Below are 23,761 nucleotides of genomic sequence, written 5' to 3' on the forward strand. Positions count from 1 at the left end.
ATTTCCAAATGTGAATCCAAAGATGTAAAATGAGAATTGAAATCTAAACTGTATACAGTTAATAAATTATTCATGTAATGAAAATATCACCCACTGTGAAAACATACTGCTCTCCATAAGCATTCACTTACTAGTAATCAAAGATACATATTTTTCCCAGTAGCTTGTGGCTAGTATGTTTTGCTCTTGTCGGTTGCTTGCTATATTCAGGATTACATGAATTTGATGATTTTCACAATTTATACTTGAAAAGACTCCCAAATGGCCAATATTACTGTTAAGAGTACTGATTGGGAAATACCTTTTACTAAACAATACAGACTTGCCATTAGTCATACCACCGTATAAAATGCACACTAAAACAATACAGACTCATAAAAACTCACCTTTGGTTGATAATCAATCTTGTAAGCTGTTTGCTGAAATTGTCTTATCTCTCTGATAATGTGAGATATCTGGGGTCAAATGAAATCAAAATGATATAAATTTCAATCTTGCAAGTTAGTATTGTCAACAATACTTGAGGCACAGATTGGTAACATGTTACAAAAGTGACAAACTAGATTCAAGACAGAAATAATATAAGGTGTAAGGTACTGTATGTATATCTCCCCACTCTCATTTTTTTTACCATTCTCATCTTAGAGAAGTTGACCAGGTTGTCCTCGGTGTAGTTGGGTGTTCCTTCCTCGATGAAGGCCAGGTCAGTCAGGTACATTCCCAGGTAGGGAACGCAGGGAGGGTCACAGCTGAGGACAAAAGGTGGGACAATTGTACAGACACAAAAAACATAAAGAGGGAACCACATAACTCCTCCACCAGAATGTGTGAGCACCTTACAGAAATGTGAACAACTGTGGATTCTTACTTCTTCAGAGCTTCTCTCAGGTTTTTGAATCGTCCCTCTGATGACACCAGCTTCTGTAACTTGTCAATCACAGTTTTTGTCTGGAAAATGGATTAAAGCAAAACTGTTAAAGCTAAAAATGACCAAGAGCTCTAAGAGCATGTTGTTTCATTTGCAAAACGTCCTGTTTCATTTTTGATACAAGTTTGAAATGCTCACTTTGGCTAGAGGAAAAAGGCTGGATGGTATAGTTTGACATTTTGCGAAATACACCGAATCACTTTTTTGTCAAGAGTTACAGTAGATGAGAAGATCGATACCACTTAGCATACAGATATGAATCTGTATGCTAAATATGAAGCTAGAGCCAGGAGGCAATTAGCTTAGCTTTCTGCACATAGAAAGCCTTATATTTAGTGTTAAAAGATGAGAGTGGTATTGATCTTTTCATCTAATGAAAGAGAGTAAATAAGGGTATTTCCCAAAATGGCAAACAATTCCTTTAGGTCATGTTAAGGTGCCTGAGCCAACTTTAGTAATTACTTGAATAACTAAGCTAAAACCTGGAAATCTTACACCCCTGTATATTAGTGGATAACTGCTGGATGAACATGTCAGAAATTACTGATACCTGCTTGGAGACTTTGAGCCAGGTCTTCTTGAGGCGGAAGATGGAGCTGCGGTTGAGAGAGGATGTGATCTCCAGCATGGCGTTGTAGTTGTGGAGGCAGCGGCAGATGTCAGCCACTGCCACCCATTTCTCGATCACTGCCACTCGCATGTTAACATCGTCCCATTGCAAGATCTCAGTGGCGATCCTGTTGCTGATCTGACAAAAAATAAAGAGAAAAATACATGATAATATATCTTTTATGTATCTCGATATCTCTGACATTTATTTTTCTTTATTTCACAATACCAGAGTAAACACATACATCGTTGAAATGCTTGGTTGTTTTCATAATGTACGGAGTTCTCTCGTTTTTATCGTTCTTCATCCAGCCTTGACCAAAGAACTCCCTGTGGAAAAAAGTTTGTCAAATAATCAAACACACACAAACATTCAGTGACTGTGTGTGTCTGTTTGTTTATACACATGTATGTGTGTGTCCTCACTCGTATGGGATGACCTTGAAGACCAGGTGGTCCAGCAGCGTGAGTTGCTCAGCTATCTCCAGGGCAGAGTGGCTGTCAAACGGCTCAGTCTTACAGTCCTCCAAGGCCTGACACAGTGAAAAACATTATCACAACTAAAGCACAAATCATTTCTACAGTACACCCAGTCATTTCAAGAAGAAGAGGTGTTTTATATTTTTTTTTGATACTGACAATATTTTTTTATTTAAACTGAAAAGGCTTTTGTAATCTTTCTCTCACCATCTGTGTGATCTCTTCCAGGGTGACCTGGTTGTCTCCGGGGTCCTCCTGAGTGAGAGTTCTATGTGCAAAAAGAGAAAAGTGCTATTATTTGACAGTTTTGTCCACAATTGCATTGACCTTAATAAACATAAATGGATTCCACTTGTCCAAAAGTTCCCAATGTGACCCAGAACATTGGGTATTAATTTATCTTTTTGTTCAGTTTGGGTTTTGCCTTTTTGGTTTCACCTCCACAGGTTGATAATGTTTAGCAGCAATTACTCCAGTTTTACCATTTTGTACCAATGCAAAAGTCTGTTCTGTCTTCCCTTGAAGATCAGAAAATACTTCAGGGATGTTCAGACACTGCAGCTCAGAATAAAAGGTGAAAAGTTTCTATTTTCTGAAGCTCTACTGCCGGTGTCCAGGTATATTGTGTGTCCACCAGGCACCAGATTTAGGCCAGGACCTGGGTTGATGTATCTCCAGTTCCTCTTTTAATACTGATTGTTGGCATCAGAAATTCTCTTGCAGAAACTTTTTTTCTACATGGTGCTGACAGATGTGTCATATGTGACTGCATGTGCAATCAAGCGATGATAACGGAAAACCAACCTGATAATGTTGGCAGCTGCCTTTCTTTCCTGTGTGAGGAGCTCTGGGTCATGCATCACCTCCTCCAGGAAGCCAATTACCCGCATCTTCAGCTCTGTGTTCTGCTCAAAGTCCTGAAGACCAACACAGGAACAACAGCAGAGTCATTGCAGAAGTGTTGTTTTTCTTCTACAATGGCATAATAAGATAAACAAAAAGAGAAAAACAGAAGTAAAGGTGAACTGTACCTGCGCATGTTTGGAGACCCAGTGACGCAGCACATTCAAGACTCTGTTTGTGGCAGCTCTTCTGATAACAAACTCTTTGTCCCCATTCCTCTGGTCTGTAGGAAAGCCTGGAACCAAGTTTAACCGAGTTACAGTGAAACTACACCAATCAGCTGTTGATGTAACAGCATTACTTGTAAATGGTTCTCTCCTTTTGTTATTTGCTTGCAGAGACAAAAAAAAATGCTTCTTTGAATATTTAAAGACTATAAAACTGTGTTCACAACTAGTCAAACATTATTCAAACATAAATGTAGTAGCATCAGGAAACTTGAGCTAGGCAGCGATTCCCCAAAACAAGTTGTTTACAGTTGTTAATGTTTCATTACAGTTTTGCAAAATGCAGAACAAAAATCAACTACAATTAAATGAAATAAAGAAAAAAAAACATTCACTTGGTAAAAGAATCAGTCTGTTTCCTAATATAAGACTGATTATAAAAACAGTTAACATCACTGAAACAGATGCTTAAATGATGACATTAAATAAAAAGAGGACAACACATTAGTTTGAAGGCCTCCTGGTGGGCATGAGGCACCAAACTGCTTATCCTTCAGACCAATGATGTCATTAGTTGATCTATGTTACATTCAAAATGTCTTTCCCTCCCCAGAAGTGTGGCTAAATAATCCAAACCAAAAATGAGTGTTTTTTACATAGTCTGTCATCCAATGATCATCTGTTATCTGATCAGTGAGGTATTTATTGGTCAACAGAAGTGCCATCCCCTCATGTCACTGACCTGTGCTGGCGAGTGACATACGACGGTATTTCTCCTTGGTTGGCGTGCCTTCATTGGCACCAGCGGTGGCGATGGCGAAGGCCGAGGCGGCAGAGAGGGCACTGCGGTTATTGTCCAGCTCTCGGCAAGATGACACCACCATGCCATTGTTGAAGGAAAACAGAGAAAACTCTACATGGAGGAAACGAAATCTAAAGGTTAATACCCTTAATCACTCTTCATTATGCTTTTCAAAAGGTTAAAGGATACTTCCACTAAATAGAGAAATTTCTTATTTTCTGACAAACACCAATATTACAACCCTTTCAGTGTCTGATAGGGTTAGGCTGAAAGAGAAATTGCCAGTGGTTCATCAGTAAGGTGATTAAAGGTGATATGATTCCTTCTGTGAAGTGCTGTGGACAGACTATAAGTATGTGTATAATCAAACTAAGTTGTTGACCAGTGGAGGGCAACAGAGAGCTAAAACAGACCACACAGCAGCGTGTGTCCTGCAGCTTTTGCCAGTGACTGTGTCTGCCGCTCTGCCTCCCTCCTTCACTCCCTGCCTTCCTCCGTTCAGCCGGGGGCGGAATAGAAGAACATGCACATCGTTGCTAAGGTACAAGGTTTCCTTCCACCTACTCACACGAGGCACTGGCTTCCCTTGTATCCAGCACCGTGGGAAGAGAACACACTGGGGATGAATTGTGCCTGACTACCTATGGGGTGGATGCTCCTTCTCTGTGCAGTACGGGGAGGGCCAGGAGGCTGTGGGTGGTTTTTATCAAGACCTTATTTGGCTGTAGTTACGTTTGTCATTTTCTGAAAACATTTGCTATACAGTCAACTGTAACAGGGTCCATTTAACACTATGAATTACACTCCTCATCTCATCCTCTTTGCACTTCTCACATACAGAATCTGAATCTCTGCTGAATGGTAAATGGTCTGAGAGTAAAAATCACACCTAACGTTGCCTTTAAAATTATTGATTTCCACTAAACGAAAGAAAACGCAATTTGGACCTTTTTTGTACTTTCTGAAACTGCTGCCAGTTTCCCCTGCTTTACTGACATCTTTAATGTTAAAACCTTACATTTAAAGATGCGTTGTACACATCAAGTAATAATGACAGCTTTCTCTGTATTTGAATTGTTTACACTTCAGAGGCATAAAGTGTGTGTCTCAGAGAACTGTGCAAAGTTGAATGCTTCAAATGTTCTAAAGCAACATTTCCAAATGTTTTGAAATACGCTTATTCCCTATCTTGCCAAGAAATAGATGAGATTGATACCACAGTCGTAACTGTACAGTAAATAATGCACTCACCAGCTTAGCACAAAGACTGGAAACAGTCAGCCTGGCTCTGTTCTGTCAGCAAAGTCTGCCTACTAGCACCTCTAAAGTTCCCTAATTAACAACACGTTGTGGTTTTACGAGGGGTCGTGTGCTGGATTATTTCTTGGCTGGACACAGTACCCTCCTGGAGTCACCAGTTGTGGGCTGCCAACCTGTCCAGCACATAACCCCCATAAACCTGCAATATGTTCTTTTTGCACTTCAGTTTTTGTACAGACTAATGAAACAAGGTATAACTGTTAATAAACGAGCTTTAGAGGAGCTACTAGCTGGATTTTGTTATGTTTGGACAGTGCCAGGTTCCCTGTTTCCAGTCTTAATGCTAAGGTAAGCTAACTGACAGGTGGTGGTAACTTAATGAGATGAGAGTGGATCTCTTCTCATCTAACTCAAAGCAAGAAAGCGAATAAGTAGATTTCCAAAAATGATTTTTGTGAAGCCATTGCTGACTCTTAAACAGTCAGGACATATCCTGCCTAACCTGTGATCTGAAGGCTAACTGGTGTTTCTTCTGCTGCAGGTCTTTTCAGTGCAGTTCTATTACAATTACTCTTTTTAAATTAGACTTTATTTCACTTTAACTGCTCATTTCATGTTAGTTAAGTAATGTAATCTGCCAGTTGGAATTATTCCTTCAAGTGCTAATAGAGGGTGTAACATGCGGTAAGAATAGCAATAGTTAAATGTGCTTCATGTTACCATGAATGTTTTTTGTTATTGACATGATCTATTATTATTGATTTTATTTTGTCATATTCTAATCCGCCAAGACACTCTGCTGGCAAGTACTGTGTGTCACTAGCACCAAGCGCTAAGCTACTGTCGATTGCCAGCTCTTACATTCTTGCCAAGTTACTTAACATTCTTGCCAACTCATTTGTTTTTTAACTGGTGGGTTGGGATTCAAAAGTAGATCACAAGACGTTCTAAAAGGACAAAGAACCGCATAACACAATGGCGGAGAGACAGAGTCATCCTACCAGAGTTTTTTGACTTGACGTTCTTAGGTGTTGACGGTGACTTGGGAGGGGACATTTCTGCCTCCGTTTCGTCACTCTGACTTGGGTCCTCAGCACATTCCTCTCTCACAGACAGATCTGGACAGAAAAAAAGTGTTTCACAATCAAGAAAAAAGAAAACAAAGAAGAAGAAGAAATGTACAGACATAAGTGTCGGGCTTGTGGATAGCTGGGAAAATGGCGAGAGAAGACAGCAAAAGGTTTAAACAGTTTAGGAAATTCCAAAGGCCATTAAGTGTCAAAAAAGTATGTATTTTCTAATTTTTATGGTCAATAATCATGGTCAGTTGAATTTTCCAACATGTTTTTCCAACATTTTTAATCGAAAAAACATTTTTGATTTTAAGTTGGAAAAACACATGACCACATGAATGTGGTTGTCTTTCAATCTCAAAGAAAACTGTTCAAAGAAGCTGAAATTTTTCTATTTAGACCTCTTATATATGCACATCAGTACCACTTTGCAACCATAAAGGGATGGTAAGACAGTAAAAGATGATGATTTAGTATGAGCACGACAGTGGACCACAATACACGTGAACCTCATTAAAGCTGAGCAACATCCCTCGGACCGTGATTCTGACCTTGCTTGTTGAGGACAGACTCATCAGCCTTGCCTTCGGCTTTGGCCTCTCCCTCGTCTGGGATTTTGTTAGCCATGGTGCTGGACACATAGAGCTTGTTGATGTCGAGTGTCGTCTTACTGAAGGGTGACATGGTGGAGTGCATGCTTGCATAGCCATTGGGAGAACAGCTGAGTGCAGCAAGGTCCAGGGCTTTGCCCCCTGTGATGATGGGGATGTTGAGCGAAAGCTTGCGACGGCGGTTGGGCGAGGACGTCTTGGTGATGGAGAGAGGAGGAGGGGAGGAGAACTTGCGGCTGGCACGCGGCGACGTGGGTGGCTCGCCGTAGAGGAGTTTGTTGTTCTGGCTGCTGGCAAAGAAAAGCTCCAAAGAACTGCAGGAAAGGACAGAATGAAATAGAGGAGAAAAGGAGGGACGGGTAAGACAGAAGGATGGAAACATTAAAAAGAGCATCTTTCACTATTTAAAAGCAACACTTTTTGGATTTTGGGAATTTATTCCGAATGACCCAGTGATCAAAAGACAAATGGTGATAATGGGGTGCAAGGTGCACTTGGTGCCTGTACACAGAAGCAAAGAGGGAACACATCAACCACAGGGCTCTTCGGGAGCTCCTGCCTCTTTTATTTAAGCTACATTGTTTAAGAAAGCATCCTCCTTGCACTGAGAGCCACCCCCTCTGAAGGCCTATAAATAGCATGTCAAGTGACAGTGTGGGAGGCACGGGTGCTGCCAACAGCAACCAGCCCAGGGGAGGCCCACAGAGACATGGGGAGAAAGAAACAGAGAAAAGGGGAGCCAGATAGAGACAGACAGGGAAAGTGGGAGAAAGAGGTAGAGGTGCATTGCAAAAAAAAAAAATCTAGCAGGGGCAAAAACAGTGAGACAGAGAGGGAGGGGGCGAGAGAGGAGCAACATTGTGGATATGGATTCCACATCAGTGAAGGCTGCTGGCTGGGAGTGGGCGAATGGGAAGCCTCCAGCCCTGTATGGTGTTAGTTGCAGCCATGTTGTGTCTCCTCGCCTAATTTTGCAAAACAGTAAAAGAAAGAAGATGAGAGGAGCAAAGATAGGAAGGAGGAAGCTAGGCAGATAGAGGGAAGGAGACAAGGAGGAAAATTAGAAATACCAAGCCCAAAAAGCAAAGTGGAGAGTCAAGAGAGGTCACAAGTAAAGCCAGAAGGAGGGAAGATGAGAGGAGATAATCAAGCAGGAGAAGAGAGAGGAGTAGGACAAAAAGAAGGAAGGAGGAGAGGAGGGGAGAGGGGAGGAGAGGAGAGGAGAGGAGAGGAGGGTCTGAGTGCAAAACACCACCATCAATATTTAATACCGTAGAGCCGCTGCAGATGATGGGAGAAAGGGAAAGAGAGAAAGAGAGACTGAGGGAGGGAGAGAGAAGACAAGGAGAAAGGGAGAGGGTGGGGTCCTGCAGCAGAGTGGAGGGTTGCCATGGTGACAGCGCAGCGGAGAGAGGAATGGTCAGACTTGTGGAAAGAAAAATAAAAGTGAGAGAATGGAAAAGGGTAAAGAGAGGAACTAGAAAGAAGAGGAGGGGTTATGGGAGACGGGTGGACGCAGGACCCAATTAACTGAGATGGTGGACAGAAGACAGAGGAGTGGACGTGCTAGTGTGACCTCTCACTGCTTCTCTTCTAGTCCCTTCTCACCTGGATGGGCTGTGATAGCAAGATGGGCTGCTTAGAGACCAGTCCACATGAGAGCAAAGAGAAATCCAGACACTAGGGAAGTCCCACCTTTTCACTGCACCATTACAGCGCTGTTGCTGCATCCTCAGGAGAAAATGTGTGGAAATTTCAAACTTTGTTATTTCTTTAGTTGTCACAAGCTACAGGGATTGGCCTCACAGTAACAAACCATTTTAGCTCTGCGGTTTAAAGATCTCCACTTAAACTCTAACAGAGTATGTGCAAGGATAGATGTAATTATAGAAACACTTCATGAAGGACTTCAGTAACTCTGAAGTAACTTCATTACAACTGCAAGCACGGTTACAGTGCAATGCATTTCAAGTCTGATCTCATATTATATATACTGCACATATCATATCCACTTACCTAATGTACATGACTATAACTGCACAAAATATTTATTCCAGTATCTTTTGCACTATATTCCATTGCACTATTGTCTTGTCTTATTGTCTTCCTGTCTACAAATGTTATTGTTTTATATATACTGTATATAACCTCACCAGCCACTATGTTAGGTACACCTTGCTAGTACCATGTTGGACCCCTTTTTGCCTTCAGAACTACCTTAATTCTTCATAGCATACTTTCAACAAGGTGTTGGAAACATTCCTCAGAGACTTTGGTCCATATTGATAACATCGCGCAGTTGATGCAGATTTGTCAGCTTCACATCTATGATCCAAATCTCCCGTTCCACCACATTCCAAAGTTACTCTATTGGATTGTGATCTGGTGACTGTGGAGGCCATTGGAGGACAGTGCACTCATTTTCATGTTCACGAAACTATTTTGAGATGATTTGAGCTTTGAGACATGCTGCATTATCCTGCTGGAAGTAGCCATCAGAAGATGGGTACACTGTGGTCATAAAGGGATGGACATGGTCAGCAATAATACTCAGGCTGTCGCGTTTAAAAGGTTGCTCAATTGGTACTAAGGGGCACAAAGTGTGCCAAGAAAATATCCCCCCACCATTACACCACCACCACCAGCCTGAACCATTGATACAAGGCCGGATGGATCCACGCTTTCATGTTGCCAAATATGTACGCCAAATTCTGACCCTACCATCTGAATGTCGCAGCTGAAATCAAGACTCATCAGACAAGGCAATGTTTTCCAATCTTCTATTGTCCAGTTTTGGTGAGCCTGTGCGAATTGTAGCCTCAGTGTCCTGTTCTTAGCTGCCAGGAGTGGCATCTGGTGTGGTCTTCTGCTGCTGTAGCCCATCTGCTTCAAGGTTTGACGTGTTGTGCGTTCAGAGATGGTATTCTGCATACCTTGTTTGTAATGAGTGGTAATTTTAGTTACTGTTGCCTTTCTGTCATCTTGAACCAGTCTGCCCACTCTCCTCTGACCTCTGACACCTAGAGATGGTTGTGCGTGAAAATCCTAGTAGATCAGCAGTTTCTGAAATACTCAGACCAGCCTGTCTGGCAACAACCATACCACGTTTAAAGTAAATTAAATACCCTTTCTTCCCCATTCTGACGCTCGGTTTGAACTTCAGCAAGCTGTCTTGACCATGACTGCATGCCTAAAAGCATTGAGTTGCTAATTAGCTACTTAAGTGTTAAGAAACAAGTGAACAGGTGTACCTTATAAAGTGTGTATTTATACATATATATATTGTCTATTTTGTTAATAATGATTATTCTGTGTACATACATTGAGAGAAATGTAAAAGCAGAGTCAACTACCTTGTATGTGTAGACAAATCTGATTCTGTTCTTCACATATGTGTAGCACATTGATTTGCCTTTTTGTTAAAAGGTGCCATGCAAATAAACTTGCCTTCCATGCTGTCACATATCAAATAATTATGCAGTGTTTTGACTGGTGAACCTGGAGTCACGGTGCTGCTTTTAACAAACGTCTGTATGCTAACATGCTGATGTCTAGCAAGTATAATGTTTGCTATGTTCACTATCTTAGTTGAGTGTTAGCATGATAACATGCATTAAATGCAAATTACAACTGAGGCTGTTGGGAATGTCATTAGTTTTGCAACTTGTTTTTGGACATAAACCAAGTTTATTGAAAATTTGACCTGATGAGGATGCTAAATGAAAAGTTAGGAGACCATCAATGTCACTAAGATCCATCCTCTGGGAACCATGCAATGTCTGTACAACATTTCCTGGCAATTCATCAAATAGTTATATAGATAAATGATATTGGTATTTCATTCTGGATCGCAGTGGTGGATCAATCATCCAAGCTGAGGTTACTGGCTAAACAATTCACATATCCTGGTGCTGTTTGCAGACCTCTTTCATACCTTACAAATGCTGCATACTGGTATTCAGACTAATATGACCCACCTTGTAGCAGTGTTGCCAACTGTTACATCAAAGTTGAAAATTTATTTGAGCTGTAGACTTAAAACAACACTGTAAATATGAGGTGAAGAAATTGCATCTTAGTGTAATAAAATCATTGTGCACACACATACAGGTACACAGAGGGCCAGATTTACTAAAGGTTTGCATGAGTGAAAACGTGTGCAAACTTGATATCACCAGCAAATTAACATGTAAGCTGATCTACTAAGAGTGTGTACGGAGAATGACGTCTTTCAAAAGTGCAAGATAGCACCTGTTGTTCATTTACTACCTTTTCCTTAATGAATATGCAATTTGGGGCGTTTCAAGTTGTTGTGAAAAGTAATGGGAGGGTAACATGCAAATACATTTATTTACTACACGCAAAGTGATCTAACAAGCCTAAAAGCAATTTCATGTGCGTGCAACAGCATCTGTATTTAATACGTTTGAAAGGAAGGTCCAAACCGCCAAGTGTTGCGCAGAGATGGCTGCTGTTATCGTTGCGAGAAGGAGACACAGCCGTAATGAAAGAAGTAGAGAAAGAGTTTTTTCCATTCGTGTCAAAATTTTTGGCATGCCATATTGGAGCTGTTGGCTGACCTAAGGGGATTTGCAAGGAGTCACACAATACCTGCCGTGCCCAAACGTCTTGCAACTCTGCATTTCCTCACGTCTGGATCATTCCAGCATACTGTAGCTGTTTCTGCTGGGGTTTCCCAGCGCAGTTTTTCAAGTGTGCTGTCCCAAGTACTTAGTGCAATCTCACACAGGATGAGCAGGTACATACGATTTCCACATACTTGGGACGTACTGAATGAAAAAAAAGTTTTTACACAGTGGCTGCTTTCCCTCCTGACCCCCCATGGCGGAAACCATAAAAACACGGAAAACACCTCCATTGTGTTTGCACCTGTTGTCACTTAAGCAATAATTCGTAGCTAATCACCCATAATAGGTAATACGATTACACGTGCAATATTTTAGAATGCACATGCAATTTAGTACTCTTTATTAGAGGTGTTAGTAAATACGGCCCTCTGAGTGTGCAAAACAAGACATAACATGTTGGGTTCACAACAGCAAGGTGCCATTTTCAAAATTACTCTGTTAGCCTGCTAAAATAGTGTGGACAATTTCATACCAATGAGCTCCTAATTGAACCTCTCAAGGGATCACTCACCGCGCAGGGATGGCACTGATGGGCTTCTTGTAGATGGTGATGAGCTTGTCCAGCACAACGTCAGCGCTGGTGAAGACGCGGTAGGAGTGGAGGAAGGTGTTCAGGAAGTCGATGGAGAGGAAGCGCAGGTCGGTCAGCCTCTCCAACAAACGCTCCACGCTGGCGTAGCGGATCTGCAGCACCTTGCAGGAGTTCATCATCTTGCTGAAGCGGATGTCGACATCATCACAGTACAAGCTGGTGTCTGACCTGCATTGCAGTTTAAGTGAGGTTAGGAGTGTCACTCACATGGATTTAGTACTCAGTATTCTGATGCATGTCACCCCCAGTTAGAACACTGCTCTGGTCATGTGTGGGTCAGTGGGTAGAGCATTAACATTACTATGAGTAGGGTAGTTTCCCTACTGAAAAATAAATCTATACAGTTATCAGAGAAGGCTAATACTGACATTCTTAAATATATAAACTCCAAGAATGTTCTCGAAAATATTGTTTTTTTTAGCCTCCAACACGGCTTGTGCTTTTGTACACAATTTGTATTTGAACTTGTATGTGCATTTGTGGATGGTGTCTGACTCTCACTTAATCATCTGTGGCACAGTGACTTTACTGTTTTCCTCGAAGGCGTTCATCATCAGACCATTGCAGCGGATGTTGTCAATGCACTGTAAGGCAAGCAGACAGACAGAGATCAGGCTCTCTGTGAGAGTAACAAAGCAAGGGTGAGTGAAGGGTGAGTGAATTAACAAACCTGTAGACAATATCAGTTGTCACAAGCCATTAGGGTTAGGTGGCTTCGCTGTTTTCTCATAATAGAGGAAGTGTCGGATGTTTGCAGCCCACAGTCATAGGTAAACTTTTTTGTGTAAACTCTCTTGCATCTAATGATGCTAATGATGCTTTGTGCCATGTCATGCTTAAGTCAGAAACAGCTATTCACAACCCTGCAGTGGGTATTTTGGAACGGATTCGGCTTTAATCACGCAGGAGAGGACATGTACCTGGCTGATGTCGCTAGTCCACGCTGACTTTTCCTGTCGAGATGAAGCCACCAGGATGACGGTGAAGGGCTGGCCTTCTTTGGGCTCCACCATCACTTTAAAGTCCAGGTGCTCTGTGTCTTGGCCACTCCGCTCCCCTTTGGCTATAAGGCACAAATTCAACAACCTTCATTTGACTGTAACAGGAAGAAATGAAGTACTCTGAAATTAGAAATGGCAAAGTAACATAAAAATATACACTTGTTCAATGTTCAGTTAATTTTTTTTATTCATAACTGTGTGTAGTTCAAAGCTCTGAGAGGGATAATTTCAATTTTAAATTATATTTGTAATGTATTATTATGTATTTTATATTGATTTGGACATTCAGAAACATTTACCATCAAATAAAAATGTCTGAATGAAAGATACTATGACAATTTGCTTTGGCGAGTTACTGTACAAGGAAGAACAATCATCAAGGAGCTGTGTAATAGTCTTGTCACTGATCGGTATTGAGATCAACATTACAAATACAAATGCTGTGATTAAATAATATCAGTGAAGCTTTAAATACTGAACTAAAGATGAGTACCAGTATTCGTTGCCAAAACAAATCCTGCTTTTGACACTGATTGAAAGCCTTCTCCTTCAGAAGTCCCTTCTTTCAACTAAAGGCAGCAGCTAATACGTGTTCTGCAGCCTCTAATTTGAAAAATTTGGCTTGAAAGCACAGCACTATTACTCACAATGATCCAATGTGGCTATCTTGATTAAATCGTGTGCAACCAGAACCATTCAACCAGTCAACACTCAATTGTTGACTGGTTAAGCGATTGTTTTTGTTAAATCTAGTCAATGAAGATGCAACATGTTTCTAGATTAACTACATCTTTCTGGATAGTCATGTAAACAGTATTATTATGGAGAAGCCTTTGCATCCAAATACTTTAAAGACATGAATTTACTCATCAGGAAAAGAATGTAACATAACACTGATTTATTGTAACTGCTCACCTTTTGCTACCCCCAACACAACTGTTACTGTGGAAGTGAAGCGGAAAAGGTAGACATGATGCAAGTACTACGAGTAAGGTTAACATTAGGGAAATGCTCTTCACAAAATAGTACAATTTGTTTATAAATTACACAAACAGTATGTTAGCCCCACCCCACAAACACAATTCTATATCTGAAGACTTCTTCCATCAAAATAACAACGTTCATTTTCAAAAAAAATGAAAGATATGCTGTTTTAATAACTGACTGTTACAGCTCTTAGCATGCAGGTTGCTGAAATCTTGTCTTTGAAAAGTTTGCAACTATTTAAAGACGTAGAAGTCAAGTCCAATAGTTTGTGAGCCACAGTATATTAACAGAAAAAACTGCATCAATTTATTTTTAACAACTACATACAGCACATATAAACATTTGAATATACTGCACATAGATACTTACACTCATCGTCTGTTCCCTCCGGCTCCTCCATCAGTGTGCAGTCTATGAGAGAGACTACTCCATTCTGTGACAGGGTTGAAAGGTTAACGTGTTACAAGCTAAGAGGCTTCCGCATAGTTTCACAAAATATATTAAATCTTGCAGTTGCTAAATACATCATGTCATACAATTAGAAGATGTGACTAAAACATTTTATGGAGAAAATAAGATCCGCTAAAAGTGTATTAAAAATACATTTAGAACGATCTTTGTAGCTCAATAATGCAATGTGCTCATTCAATTACTACTTGAATTGGTAATAATCAGGTTCAATATCAATATCAATCTTTTGATATTCACCCCACCCTCATGGAAATGAGCTCTTTAGTTTAGAGAGGTTTGAGCTGTTTTATAAGGTAATTTAAGAAAAGTTTACCTCAGTTTATTGGGATGTTATCTTTTAGTATCAGGTCCTCTTGATTACAATCCCACTGTACCTTAGTGATGTGAAGTTTTCCCCCAGAGCCGCGAGTACAGATGATGAGATGTTTCGAGAAGAGGAAACATTGTCTTTCGCCTTCTTTCTTCAGAGACAGCGAGCCCAGTCGGCCTCTCGTGATCTTCCCCTTCTCACTCATTGGCACTTGGATCAGAGAACCTGTGGAGTGTCAGTATCATGCAGACAAACACACACAAGAAAACACATACAATTTGGTCTCAGGTTTTCATACTGACTTAGGCATAATTCAGTTTTTTTATTATCAGGTGTGGCCAGTTAAAAGAAGTTTTACTTCTACTGTATCTGTACATTTAGAGAGTAAAATGTGTGTGTGTGTGTGTGTGTGTGTGTGTGTGTGTGTGTGTGTGTTTGTGTGTGTTAAAACTTTTGTTGTTTGCAGCTACAGTAAAATATATAACAGGCATGTGTTTGTGCATCAGTAATCAGTGATTTTATTCACATGTCTGCAGAGATGGAGGAAGGTGTTGGACATCTGGGTCCAAATGTATATGTGATGCATTACAACAGAAAAGGGTGCAGAAGGGATGTGTGAGGATGGTGTTCAATGTATGTTGAAGAATTAATATTTTATTATAATACATTCCTACTTTTGTCAGTATGACAGCTGCCCCTATGGTGTATTGTTTGGCACATTTAAGACTGTGTGGGAGTTGTGTTTTGACTTTGCAAGTCATTCCTATATGATCACTCATGCAACAGTTTCCATGACTGTCAAAATGACTCCAAATGTTTTTAATGACATCCAAAAGAAAATGTTGATTAAAAGTCATAGGATTAGTTTGCAAGTTACTACTTAGTAACATGCTACATTGATGAGATTGTTTTGTTCAGGTTACAATTTGTAAATTCGGTAAACAAATTGCTGTTACAGTCTTACCAGGAGTTAGATGGTGGGTAAATTATCAGCTTGGTCTCTCTGCATTCAATTGGGAGACTGTCGAGGTGTTCGTTACATGTGCAAATGAATCTTTAACAATGACTCTTTACACTGAACTGATTACACTGAATCACCATTGTCACTGAGCAAATTAGTAGCTTTTTACAGTGAGGCCCATCTCATTGGGAGTGGCGTTGTTAACTCAGATTTGATTCACTTAAAAGCCTATTGGAAGGCAGTGAAAGCCACAGAAATAATCATAATGTGACAAATTGCTTATAAATAACATACTGCTGAGTTATTAACTTCATGTACTTGTATAGGCTAGTTCTGAACGTGACAGCTTGGACCAGCAGTATGAACGATGAAGCATTCACTTACTGATGTTCTTATTGTAGCGCTTGTGAACTGTGATGTGTTCACTTCCTAAAATACGCACTGAAGTGCCTTTGAACAGTGGTGTGTTCACCTACTAACGTACGTCTTGAAGTGCATTTGAATAGTGACGTGTCCACTTAGCTTAGGAAAAAAAGGGGTACAAGCTACATAGTCAGTGACAACGAATCTTTGACCTGAACTGATAAATGATATGATTTGAATCGTCAGCCTGATTTGTGACTTCCACAAGTCCACAGGGACTTGTGGTGAGGAGGTTAGCCTCTACCGAAAGTGCAACTCCTGGTAATTCCAAAGTTTCAGTGTCTCATTTACATGTTGTGTGTTCTTAGTTGGCTTACTAACATGCTAACCTTTTTCAATTAGTCATGTGTAATGAATAATTGATTACAGTGTAAATAAAGTGTTTCAGTTTCCTACAATGTTTACCCTCAGTTGTCATTGCTGTATTCGCTGACCATACAGTTCGCAAACAAACCAATATAAAAATTGTTGTTCATGACTTCAGTTTCATTGGAATTTCTATTTTCACTGTCAGTGTTTTAATCTGATGATGAAACAAACTTACCTTGCCTAACAAATGTCTGACTGGTGTCCAGCAGCACTTCACAACCCTCCACAATCATCCGCTCAATAGCTAGGTTCTTCCTGATGTTCTCCGTCTCACTCACCTCATCATGCATGATTCTGAAAGGACAAAAAAATACTCATCACTGTATGAATCTGATACAGTAGATATCCCAGTATCTATCTGCGTGTTTACTGTTAGCACTGTCCACCATTCAGACAGATACAACAATGATACAATGAATAGTTTCTTTAAATCCTACAAAGTTCTAGAACCACACACTAAGTTTCTTTGAGTACAACGTACAACACATTTTCATTTGCTTTAATGACTGGCTAGTCTACCTGGAAAGTTCCTCCAGTTTTGACTTGGCGTAGTCCAAACTGTTTCTCTCCACATGCTCATGAGGAGTATGAGCCAGCAACTCATGCAATGTCAGGATGTAGCGAGGGATCTGAGACAGAAAGAGAAATGTTTGTACCACTAATTGAAGTGTTAAAATGTGTGCATCAAACTTGGAAAGGTCAAGAGATTTAAAGCTTTTTAGAAAGCTGTGTCAAGCATCTCGACTCTCGAATGGTCTTATACTGATAACTAGTTAGGCACGAAACGTGTCCAGGATTTGCCTGAAAGGCAGAAAGATCATCTTTGAAATTAATAAAAATGTGTCGCTTTAACTATGACTTTGATTCCCTCCTTTACCAGAAAGCTTATAACACTGGCTCTTTTGTCCACATTCAGTTGAAACATAGAACATTTTGAATAAATATTCCATGAAACCCTCTATTGACTTTATCACCATAACATCCACTTTTATGTTTTCACTTCAAGCGTGAGTCTCGGTGTCATTGTTCTGCTGTTGAAGTAGCTTTGAAAACCTCAGTCCGAATTTCAACACAGATTGTCATGCAAAAGTGCTACTGCTGGACAACAGGACAATATGTTCATTCCAACACATAATTTCTAAGGTGACATCTCACGAAAGTCACATTTTCAAAAACTTTCACACTTAAATTATACATTGTTTGCCTAATAGAAACAATATAACTAGAGATTACAATATTAAAATTTTATAAGGTCCATAACTGCAGTATTACTGATCTGATTATGATGAAAGTTAAAAAGATAATCCATCGATGCAATTTGGTATTTATATTTTACACTTGCTGCCCTGATGGGAGAGCCATGACTAACAGTCAACATTTTTATACTTAAATGCCATGTTCCAGAGATAACCGGTCCAGTTTAGACCAAATCAGACCCTTAATCCAGCTGCATACATTTCACTAACAATAAACAAATACAAATGAAATAAATTATACCTTATAAAGCGCTATAATAAAGGTCTCTCATAAGTTATATCTCAGACAACACTGTGATTTTGACAAAATATGGAAGTATGAGGCATCTTGGCATTGTTTGAAAACATTACATGTTGATTTGTGCTGCAGAATACTTTCTGAAATTGTGTGCGGATTACATGATAATGTTGCAGCTATCCACTCTGTAAGCCTGACAGGTTACCTGAAACATGGGGTACGTGAGGAAGGTCTCGAGTGTCCTCTCCTCACAGTCAGGTTTGGCCTCGTACTGCTTCAGCAGCTTGTCGAAGTCTCGGTTCTGTTTGCAGTGGGCCAGGATCTGCAGGCTGTACTGGTGATTCCTCACAAACTCCTGGTAGATGTTCAGCATGGGCAGCAAGATGTCAAACAGGTCAGCTGTAAACAGAAGAAGACATTTTTATAAATACACACAATACGTTGTTAATCCTTAAAGACGCACATAACCAGTGAGCAAGAGCTAAAAACATTAAAAACATTTTTTCAAGAGTCAGATACACTATATTTGTAATACTTTCTTCAACCACGTAACATCAGAAAGTGGACATTTGTTTTTGTACTGATCTGAGTTCAGCCTGATCTGGACATTACTGTATATCGTGTAACTGCGATATTTTCTGAGATGGTTATTGTATCATGAATAAATCTCATACTATTGCAACCCCAGCTATGAGTGCCACAAGCCAACCTCTATTATACTGGGTTAGCGGCAGAAGTCTCACTGGTAGATATCTCAAATACCTGCAATACTTGTGTTTGTCTCTTACCCAGCACCAGTGTCGGCCAACTGGCTATCCTGGCCTTCAGGCCCTGGTAGAAGATCTGATGGAGGAACATGATGGTCTCACTGATAAAACACATAAGCAAAATGATGGTCATGAGCTATTGTTTCACCCTCTCTTGTTCACAAGCATTGGCAACACCAGCCACCTGTTAAGGAAGATGCTGCTGACATCATCGTGAGTGATGGGCGGCTTCTTGGAGCTGGCGGCCATGCGGAGAGGCCTCAGGAAGTTGTTGACCAGGATGTGGAGTTGCTGGACGTATTCAGCCTCGGCCTCTAGCATGCTAAACACCACCTGGTTCCTCTTCCTCATGCTTTCAGCGTGGGGTGAACGGATGTAGTCTTGGATGATCGTTTTCCACTTCCTGCGGCAAATCCAACCACGCAGGAAACTCTGGACCTGTGATAAAAAAGGTTAGTTAAAAGTTAATGTTTCTATGTGTGTATGCATGCATTGGTGACTATACATTTCTGAGGTTATCCAGTATGTTTAGGAAGGGTTATACTAGCCTGAGAAGTAGGCAATTTTGCTTTTAGTCATTCAGCTTATCCTACAATAAAACATTGTGTGACATTTAATCAGCATTCATTAAACAACTTTTTAGTATTTTGTAAATTTCTATTTAGGTAAGTGTCACAGTCACTTTTCACCTATAAAATGTCACATAATGTGAAGCAATGAAAATGCAACAGCAAGATCTAGATAATCCCTCTTGGTAGTGAGCGTTGAGATTTGTGTCAGACTCAGTCAGATTCGTATCTTGCAGCTGATTTCAAGCCAAGACAAGCTAAAGCTAGCTCTGTTTTGGGAGTCATCGTGTTAGTTGCTATTTGTAAGCTGTAAACACAACACTGTCTCATCATTGCCATATAAAGTTGCCATGTAGAGCGTGCTACATATTGCAGACATTAGCATTTATTCGCGTTTCTGCTGTGCTCACCTGAAAAAGGTAAGTCGGATATTCTCTCTCCTTTAAGCTAGGGTTAGGGTTAGTTTCTTAGGCTCACTGTATGAATGTGTGTGAATGGTGAATGAAGATGTAGTGTAAAAGCGCTTTGAGTGGTCGAAAAGACTAGAAAGGCGCTATACAAATACGGAGCATTTACAGAGCGGGAAAAAACAAGCATTGAGCTCAAAGACACTAAAACGCTCCGTAGCGCTGAGGGGAATGGGAGAATCAAGTGATAATTATTTATAGGTTAGTCACCTCAGCTTTCGCAGCTTTAAATTAACTGGCTTTCCAAAACTTTTCAGCTTTATTAATAAGGAGCAGGCAGCTTCTTCGGTAGATTGATAAAGAAAATAGAGAGACTGGCTTTCTCCTTTAAAACTGCACTGCACAAATGTGGTGTCAGATCTCACCTTTTTGATCTTCTTAATCTCAGTATCATCGTCACTGGGAGGTACCTCTGGATTTGACTGGATCTTCTCATTGTCCTTGAGCAGTCCAGCTATCTGAAATTCAACACAAATCAAACATTGCATTGACTGAGTGGGCTAAGATGAGTACCTCATACAGTATGCAGCTAAAAACCTACTCGTGATCTTGGTCATATCATGTCTTCTTACTCCACTCTGTGCTTTTATTATGATTATGAATGTTTTATTCAATGCTATTTCATTTGGTTATTGTTCAACTTTGTTACCGTCCATTATCTGGTTTCAAAGAACTTATATATGAACAAACTGTACCAGCTTTCCTATTTTATTTAATTCAGTTCTGTTTCATTTATTCCCATTAGAATGACACAATGTATGAATAAGAATATACTCAAGAACAGCTTTTAATAAAGGACTGAAATTAAACAAAACAACCCAAAATCCATTACTACTACACATTTTAGCCACGAAAAGTGAGACAGTTGATAATCATTTTGTGGTGCAGGCTGCAGTATCAAGTACAATAGAAGCTGATTCATGAATATTGAAAACATTCATTCAATTGCAGCAAGCCATTAGCACATTAAAGAGAGGTGCATTTGATCTAGTTTAGACTGAATAATTAGGATACAAAACACTCAACAGTATTGCAGAGTCTCTAACAAGCACATCTCGGGGGGCGCTGCAGGATACGACGCTCGCCATGAACTCACAACAGTGTAGTTTGGAATCTGGGTCGTGACCTTTGTCCTATGCCCCCGTTCTGTCTTTATACTGTACACTCTGCCTGACTACTTTCACTTCCATCTTTTCTCTCTCTGTGTGCCCCACAGTAAGACAAAAAATAAAAAATACACACAGGTATTACTAGCATGAAATTACAAGCAAGTTACCTCTGATTTTAGCCGCTCTATCTCGATTTCCCCATCCTCTATCTGTTGTCGAAGTTGCTTGGCAACCGTTTTCTCCGTCTCCACTATTTGGAGTAGATGGAGATACTTCTGCATGAGGGTCTCATGCTCTGTAGCTAGGTTCCTGTAGCTATACAAACACACACACACAGACATTGTAAGGACCTCATTAACGCATGTTTCACGAGCTCTCCTAGATTTATCAAAGCAAAAGCAGACCTCTGATCAGCATATGTTTTAACCACAGACCTTATGTCCGCACAGAGCGCAGGCACTTACGCAACCAATTCTTCAAATACTTGCTGGCTTGGCAAACCAAGTGTAAAGGCTGATTTTGCATGAGCATTGAATTTGTACATTACCCAGGTCAACAATGGGTTTTCGTTTAATTTGATTACTCTACGCTAAACAGCTAGTTAAACCTGAAATGTGCTGAAATAAATAAGTAGTAAAGAAGAAATTCAAAGTATCATAATATGGCATCTGGATCATCAGAAACCTCTAAAAAATAAAAAGCAATATGATGATATGTAAATACAGATCTTCATTGCCCTGCTGTGTATTACATGCTTACAGGCCAGCTTACTCTTGTACAGTAAGCGCTGCTGCCTTGACTGAGCTGACTAATCAATGTAATCTTCAATGAGTCCAATCAATTGACCTTTCGCCATACAAATGCACACTCCTGACATTTAGAGTGAGTGTATTGCTTTCATGACCCTCTTTTGTCTCAGAATCTTAAAGGGCCATTTTGCTCATTATATATTTCAGGGCACCTACAGCAAGTCTATTAATAATGCATTAGATTTCATTTATTTATATATTTATTTATATATTAATAGTTTTCTAAACTATAATAATCACACACTTCCATGTAATAATCCAGGAGGATGTAGTCTTAAAAGAGGCGGTACTCTGTTTTACAGGGCTTTCACAACAAAAGGGCAAGTTCCACGTTAAACAGAACAAAGTCATTATTTCCAATGGACAAAGCATCTGCAATGCTTTCAATTTCTGAAAAACTGACGCTGCATGGAAGGTTTGCACAACATTATTAGATTTAAATTCTTTATTCTTATGGTGACGTGAGTTAGGGTTATACATATACTTCACTGATTGATTGAATTGGCTGATGGTAAACTCACAAATATTCTCAACAAAATCCTCCTCTTCAGGACATCCACAGCTGACTTTGTATATGTAGGTGAAAGGTCATGTGTGAGAGGTACCTGGCCTGTGTGATGGCCGCCACCCACTCATCACAGTCTTTGACATCCTCTGTTCGCAGCTCCAGAGCCTTCTGGTTGTCATGGCTGAACGTGACAGTGAAGTAATACTGGAAAGCAACATTTTAGAAAGAGTCAAATATTTGCTCAGCATATAATGAGGCAATCAGAACATATTAAAGACTTTCAAAGTGAAAAATGAAGACTGTTTCTTCGATGAGCTGCAGGACAACCTATATAAGGGAAAACCTCACTTAATTCGTCATCAGTGACCGACTTTTTCTTAAATCTACATTTTGTTGAAAGTGAAGTTGTATGGTTACCGGTATAAACACATGCATTCCCATATGTGTGAATGAGTGGGAGAGAGAGATCCTAAGGGAAAGGTCTTGAGAGATTCATTATAAAGCCTTTGTGCATTCTGTCTGTAACCTGGCAACTCACCTCTGAATTGGTGGAAGCCTCTCGACTGACGCCATGTTTTGTTTTGTTTAGATTTCGTTTGTCCCTGTGATTTCGCTGCATTTTAGTGGCACACACACCTCTCCATCCTCACCTCGTTTCACTCCTCCACCATTTATCTCCAGTGACCCTGCAGCCTTAAAGGTTCACTTCTGGCAATTATGGCAAATTAATGTTGGATTGTTTTCTAATAGGCTTATCAGATAAAATCCTCAAATCAACAAAGTGGTGGTCATTGCAATAATTGTAGTGGTAGAAACGCATTAAATTATATAACACTGATGCATTGTAAATAGACCCCCACAAATCCAATATATTGGATTTTTTTATCCCTCCCAAATGCCAAGAGCAAATCATTTGTGAAGGGGAGTAATGTTCCATATTTCCTGATGAGCAGCAGAATGGGCCTTTGTCAATAATATGCTTCCCATCTCCCCCTTCTTGTGAGCTGGTGTGTCAAGCCTTTTAGGCAGCTATATTTAGCTCCACGTCACTCCATTTTTTGTCACAAAGACATTAACTCTCGGTAAGTGAAACACCGTAGCCTGTAGTAAATGGTTATTTAAAATCTATCAACAAAAATTACTGAATTCCAATTTCATCTGGAATAGAGACAAAGAGAAAAGACTGAACAGATTTACTTATGTAACGCTGATGATAAAGGTAGCTATATATACATATTACCTATAAACCTTTTACAGCTACCCTAATGTTCTGTCTGGGACCTCGTTGACAACACCAAAAAACTACTTAACATTGTTTCATAACCTTGATACATGACTTTTTCTAGTTTTAGGAGAATTGCTAATAAACATGATTCTGAACAAATGACTTTCTAATGTTTAATGTTTCAGTCTGCTACAGAAAATTACTTTTGTTTAGACCA

The 23,761-nt window shown here is 40.0% G+C and overlaps 1 protein-coding gene across 3 annotated transcripts in view; it reads right to left on the reverse strand.

The window, feature by feature from the left end:
* LOC119890553 (ras-specific guanine nucleotide-releasing factor 1-like) overlaps positions 1-23,761 on the reverse strand; it is a 30,508-nt gene that overhangs the window by 1,927 nt on the left and 4,820 nt on the right. For 2 of the 3 annotated variants that reach the window (XR_005442255.1, XM_038701868.1), the window contains exons 2-27: positions 22,417-22,523; positions 21,170-21,317; positions 20,259-20,351; positions 19,042-19,295; positions 18,879-18,958; positions 18,296-18,489; positions 17,116-17,225; positions 16,772-16,890; positions 14,908-15,068; positions 14,432-14,495; positions 13,991-14,017; positions 12,995-13,137; positions 12,576-12,658; positions 11,994-12,242; positions 6,774-7,147; positions 6,151-6,267; positions 3,830-4,000; positions 3,049-3,155; positions 2,822-2,934; positions 2,225-2,285; positions 1,964-2,070; positions 1,783-1,867; positions 1,479-1,676; positions 869-948; positions 632-749; positions 387-455 (exon numbers count right to left, since the gene is read on the reverse strand). Coding sequence is in view for 2 of the 3 variants with exons in the window: in XM_038701868.1 (XP_038557796.1) it covers positions 387-455; positions 632-749; positions 869-948; positions 1,479-1,676; positions 1,783-1,867; positions 1,964-2,070; positions 2,225-2,285; positions 2,822-2,934; positions 3,049-3,155; positions 3,830-4,000; positions 6,151-6,267; positions 6,774-7,147; positions 11,994-12,242; positions 12,576-12,658; positions 12,995-13,137; positions 13,991-14,017; positions 14,432-14,495; positions 14,908-15,068; positions 16,772-16,890; positions 17,116-17,225; positions 18,296-18,489; positions 18,879-18,958; positions 19,042-19,295; positions 20,259-20,351; positions 21,170-21,317; positions 22,417-22,523 (3,432 nt within the window). In the remaining variant the exon portion in view is untranslated. The remainder of the gene's footprint in view (positions 1-386; positions 456-631; positions 750-868; positions 949-1,478; positions 1,677-1,782; positions 1,868-1,963; positions 2,071-2,224; positions 2,286-2,821; positions 2,935-3,048; positions 3,156-3,829; positions 4,001-6,150; positions 6,268-6,773; positions 7,148-11,993; positions 12,243-12,575; positions 12,659-12,994; positions 13,138-13,990; positions 14,018-14,431; positions 14,496-14,907; positions 15,069-16,771; positions 16,891-17,115; positions 17,226-18,295; positions 18,490-18,878; positions 18,959-19,041; positions 19,296-20,258; positions 20,352-21,169; positions 21,318-22,416; positions 22,524-23,761) is intronic. The other variant, XM_038701869.1, reaches the window with a different exon arrangement.

This window comes from Micropterus salmoides, unplaced genomic scaffold (assembly GCF_014851395.1).
Source record: "Micropterus salmoides isolate LMB-PRFRI ecotype aquatic unplaced genomic scaffold, ASM1485139v1 Ms_hic_scaffold_6, whole genome shotgun sequence".
NCBI classification, from domain to species: Eukaryota; Metazoa; Chordata; class Actinopteri; order Centrarchiformes; family Centrarchidae; genus Micropterus; species Micropterus salmoides.